General features: G+C 59.8%; 1 protein-coding gene across 1 annotated transcript; it reads right to left on the bottom strand.

Moving 5' to 3' along the window:
• Positions 1-601: 601 nt before the first annotated feature.
• Positions 602-2,977, bottom strand: LOC121740374 (nucleolar and coiled-body phosphoprotein 1-like). The gene is made up of 3 exons (XM_042133086.1): positions 1,418-2,977; positions 942-1,363; positions 602-764 (listed from the first exon to the last, which is right to left on the bottom strand). Exons 1-3 carry the CDS (start codon positions 2,975-2,977, stop codon positions 602-604), a joined length of 2,145 nt encoding a protein of 714 aa, XP_041989020.1.
• Positions 2,978-5,236: the final 2,259 nt, after the last annotated feature.

Here is a 5,236-nt window from a genome sequence, read left to right as displayed (position 1 = left end):
ATGAGAAAGATAGAGTAGAGAGGGTGGTGAAAAGATAGACAAAATAAAATAAACAACAAACGAAGAGTATACTATAAAAAGAGAGAAATACAGGAAAGACCGGTGTTCAGCCATCCTGGATACGTCACTTCGTGTAAAGGGCGGGGTGGCGTACCCAGGCGCCCAGGGACACGAACGTGGACGGACCGGTATCGCCCCCAACCTAACCTAACCTAACCTAACCTAACCTAACCTAACCTAACCTAACCTAACCTAACCTAACCTAACCTAACCTAACCTTTTTTTTTTTTTTTTTTTTTTAGGAGGGGAAATGCTTTACGCATCCCCCGCCCCCTCGGGGGAAGGGGCGGGGGTATGTGGGACTCCCTACACGAGGTTTACCCACTAAAACCCCCCCAGCCCTTCTTCACGCGCCTAGTGCGGGAGGGACGGGAACCGCGGAGCGACTACAACTCCGCCCCTCCCAGCGCGCAGCCGCAACCGGCACCTTCTTCCGGCGGCTTGAGCCACTGACCTCACCGAGAGCCCCCCGGGCTATAGGGGGGCTGTCATCTCGGGACCCTTTATGCGGGCGGGGATCCCCCGATCGCCGCCCGCGGGTCTAGGCCTCCGTCTCCATCGCGGCAGAGACGGGCAGAGCCCGTGCGCCCTTAGGCTTCGGCTTTTGCCGAGCCTTTTTGGACGGGGCCTTCTCTTCTCTGGGGGCCGGCTTTTTCGCGGCAGACGGACATCCGCTGCCGCCCAGCACGTGCCCCCTTTCGGACCTGCCAGCGGCCTCGCACAGGGCGCAGTTTGGCGCTGCAGCCCCGCACTCCGCCGCCTTGTGCCCCGGTTTCCCGCACCGGAAACAAGTCCGGCTACGGTCCACCGGGCACTGGCACTTGGCAGCCACGTGGCCGGTGTCCTGGCAGCGGAAGCAACGCGTTGGCCTCGCGGCCAACAACGTCACTCTCGCCAACACCCAGCCAACCCGCAACCGCCCAGAGCTCGAAAGCTTCTTGGCGGCCGCGGCTGGGAGGCGGATCCAGCAGGACCCGTCCCCCCGTGGCCCCTCCCTCATAGGCCCCACCCGGACATCGCCGGCAAGGCACTCTCCATCAAGTGCGACCGCCTCCATGATTTCGGCGGCCGTCACAGACTCGTCTAGGCCGGCGATGCGCATCTCTGCGCAAGCAGCCGGCCGTCCGACCCTCACTTCTTGAGGCAGGACGTTCTTTAGCCTTGCGGCAAAGGCGTCTGCCTTCTTCCCTGCGTCCTCACCAGCTATGGTGAGAAGGCACCCTCCAGTTCGGGCCCGACGGAAGCGGACTTGCGGAATATCAAACTCCGCAATGCTTATCGCCCGCCGGGCCGTCTCAAGAGCCTTGGCATACGTCAAACCCGCCTTCACGGCCGACTCTTCAATGGTGAGAGCGACGGCCGCAGTGGCGGGGACGCGGAGCCTCGGCTTCTTCTTCTTCTTCGGGGTGGCTGTAGATGGTGTAGCCACCCCCTTCTTCTTCTTGGCCTTGGAACCCACTGTGGTCCATGGGGCCTCAGTACTGGGGGAGCCGGTATTCGCTCCCCCTTGTGTCGCCTCTTTAGCGGCCATTGATGGCCGCTTCTTCCTTTTACGGGCCTTTTTGCCCTTAGGCGCCGTCGATATGGCAGGGGCCTCTTGCGGGGCCGCTGCAGCGACAGGCGGCTGAGCCTTCTTTGCCTTGGCCGGTTTCCCTTTCGCCTTTGGCAGAGGGGGCCCCGGCGCTTCTCCTTCCATGGGCACATCGACGCTTGCGGGGACGGGTAGGATGTCTTCATCCCGATCCCTGTCCGACGCAAGCGGTGGCCTCCGCCTCGGCTCCGGCAGGAGACGGTCCTCGAGTCCGGCGAGCCTGGCGTTGAGCATATTGCCGAAGGTCTCCACGTTCGCACGGGAGACCTCGGCCAATAGCTCACGCAAGTGATCTTCTCCTGCAGGCTGCGAGCTCCGTTTGCGCATCTCGTCCAGCTCCTGGCGTAAGTTCGCCACTTGCTTTTCGAGACGCGCGTTCTGGGCCTCGAGCCTTTGTATCTCCTCTGATGAGGACCGACTTCTCATCTCGTCGAAGACCATTGCGATGGTCGACACCGACTCCTTAAGGTACTTTTGAAAAGTACCCTTAAGGTTTGCGGACTTCTTGGCGATCATCTCAATGGTCTCTAACGCCTCCTTCACCGTCTTGGCCATGTCAGCGCCCGTCTTCTCCAACGCCTCTTCTCGCGCAGGAGATGAAGCGGGGAGCACGGCGAGGGCGGAGCTGGCGTCCCTCCACGTCCTCCTAGCCCTTCGCGCTGTTTCGGCGACCTCTTCTTCGGCTTGTAGCCTGAGGGCCTCCTCCTTCTGCCTGTTGTACTCGGCCTGCGCCTTAGCGTAGCCGACGTACTGGCCAGTTGTTGGTGGCCGGCCACGCCCTCGTTTGGGTGCCAGCACCGTCGCCTTGCTGGTGGACGGTGCCACTTCGTCATCATCGGGAACTCTCCTCTTGAGAGGAGTCGTACGTCCGGGTGCGGGCAGCTCCCCGGAGTCCAGCGACATATTGCTGCCGGACGCCGAGTAGGAGACCTCGCTGTCACAATCGGTGGAGCGGTCGCGAACCGGACGGCCTAAGGTGAAATCCAAGTATTTCTGCCTTATGCCGTCCGTATCGCCCCTTGCTATCTTCTTATCAATTAGAACTCTGAGCCGGCGCACCGCATCGGGCTGCGGCACAGAGAAGTCTGTGTCCTCGTCAGTTATGGGCTCCCTGGCCGGTGCGGTAAGGTGCACCGGCTTGGGATCCGCGCGCTTCTTATCGCGCGCCTTTTTCTTCTTCTCCTCCTTCTCCTCCTCCCTCCTCGCAGAAAGTGGCCCCTCCGTATACACGGACCGCCCGTCACCCGAAGGTGACGTATGGGATTCCCCGGCCCCATCGGGACCGAGACCCACCCGGAGAATATTTTCTTTGCTGCGTTTTTCCATCATTACTAAACTCCGACACCCCGGGTCGCGGGCTCTCTCTCGGCAGTGAGCTCTGCCATACACGCACACAATCACACACGCATACCGGCGTTCAGCCACCCCTCCCGTGTCACCGTGAAAACGCTCACGATGGCACGGGGGAGGTGCCCAGGGACACGACGTGGACGGACCGGTATCGCCCCCAACCTAACCTAACCTAACCTAACCTAACCTAACCTAACCTAACCTAACCTTTTTAAGGAGGAGAAATACGTTACGTATCCCCCGCCGCGCACGGGGGTGGGCGACGGGGGTATGTCGGACTCCCTCCGGCTCGGTGCGCCGGAGGTTTACCGACTAAAACCCCCCCATGCCCTCCTTCTGGCCGTTGTGGGGCGCGGGCACTATACCGAACTTCCGCACCCCACACGTCCGTTTGCCCGTAATACCTACTTATCGGAACGATCGGTGCAGTACCCCACAGAGGACGGCTGGGAGGAGTACGAGGTCGATTGCGGAGTTCCACAGGGTTCTGCACTCGGTCCGACCCTGTGGAACATAGGCTTTGACTACGTTCTGCGTTGTAGGATGCTTTCTGGAGCTGAGGAAATAGCCTACGCAGACGACACCCTTGCCGTTTGTCGCGGCAAGACGATACGAGAGGCCAAGATTCTGGCGACGGCGACGGTCGCTCAGATTGTCCGGCGAATACAGTCGCTGGGCCTGACGGTGGCTCTCAACAAGTCCGAAGCCTTGTTATTTCACGGGCCAAGGAAATCGCCTCCGCCGGGCCTAGCTGTAACAGTAAGCGGCATTAATATTGAGGTGAAGTCATCAATGACATATCTTGGCCTGGTCCTCGACGGCCGATGGACTTTTAAGGACCATTTCCGTCGCTTATCCGAGAGGGTCAGTAGGTCAGCGGGGGCCCTGGCATCCCTCCTGCCCAACCTCGGAGGGCCGAGCTTAACGTGCCGACGACTATATATGGGAGTCATTCGCTCCATGATAATGTATGGGGCGCCGATATGGGCCAAAGATCTGTCGCCTTCAAATCGGCTTGTCCTCGGGAGAGTACAAAGGACCATGGCGACGCGAGTAGTTCGTGGGTATCGCACCATCTCAAAAGATGCTGCGTGCCTGCTCGCCGGTAGTGTCCCATGGGACCTTGAAGCTAGAGCCCTCGCCGACGTCTACTGGCGTGGCGCAGCGACTCGCGCGGGGGGCAGCAACCCCCTACCGGATGCCGTACGTCGGTGGAGGGACCAAGCCAGAGAACGGACCATCGAGCTGTGGGAGGAAAGGCTGCAAGAGCCTCAAGTCAGCGTAAATCTGGTGCAGGCCATTCGACCAGTGCTGAAACAGTGGTTGACAAGGAAGACCGGCGCGCTCTCCTTCCGACTCACACAGGTGCTGACCGGGCATGGCTGCTTCGGTCGGTACCTGTGCGAGATCGTAAGTCGAGAAGAAACCACGCGATGTCACCACTGTGACTGTGACAGGGACACGACCGAACATACCGTCACGGCGTGTCCCTCCTGGATAGTACAACGTGCGGCACTCAGTGCTACTATCGGACCGGACCTTTCGCTGCCGGCACTATTTCGTGCAATGCTGAGTAGTGAACAAGAGTGGAAAGCGGTGGAGGATTTCGCTCACGACGTCATCTCCGCAAAAGAGGAGGCCGAGCGCATAAGGGAGAGGGAGGCGCTCGACCCTCGTCGCAGAAGTAGGCCAAGGCGAAGACGGGTCAATCTGAATGACCAAAGCGTCCCACCTTAGCCAGGGAGCTCGGGGCGGCGGTATGGGGATGCCGTCGCCCATTGCACCGAGTCCCCGAGAGGGTCGCGATGCGCTGCGTACTCTTCGCGCATCGCGACACCAAAGTGGAAGGGCCTCTGTTCGGCCACGGAGCCTGTATGGGCTCGAGGAGGGCCTGCTGGTGATAAGCAGGCACACGCACGCAGAACTGCGGAAAGAAAGCTCGCGCGTTCTCGCAATCCTGCGTGCGAAAAGTGGAAGAGTATAGACGGGTTTTAGTGGGTAGGGCTGCGGTCAATTCACCATCTTTACGGCCGCAGCGAGTCCTACATACCCGGAGGAGTTGTCTCCAAACCCTCCGGCATGCGTAACAGCCATTCCCCGTCTCAAAAAAAAAAAAAAAAAAAAAAAAGATGTAGCCAAAGATCTTCTCTGTACACATAGGTGCCCGCAAGACGTCGCTATGGCGCTGAAGCAAATACACAAGGGCATCTACTCCTCAAGCAACATCATCAAGTC

Source organism: Aricia agestis, chromosome 1, assembly GCF_905147365.1.
Source record: "Aricia agestis chromosome 1, ilAriAges1.1, whole genome shotgun sequence".
Lineage (NCBI taxonomy): Eukaryota > Metazoa > Arthropoda > Insecta > Lepidoptera > Lycaenidae > Aricia > Aricia agestis.
This window is presented reverse-complemented; position numbering and strand designations above follow the sequence as displayed.

Excerpts from the sequence above, each read along its gene's own strand:
- LOC121740374 (XM_042133086.1), bottom strand. The coding sequence starts at position 2,977 with ATGGAAAAACGCAGCAAAGAAAATATTCTCCGGGTGGGTCTCGGTCCC. Across the intron at positions 1,364-1,417 it reads GCGTCCCCGCCACTGCGGCC|GCTCTTGAGACGGCCCGGCG; the intron begins GTCGCTCTCACC and ends ACGTATGCCAAG. Across the intron at positions 765-941 it reads GTGTTGGCGAGAGTGACGTT|GTCCGAAAGGGGGCACGTGC; the intron begins GTTGGCCGCGAG and ends GGCCGCTGGCAG.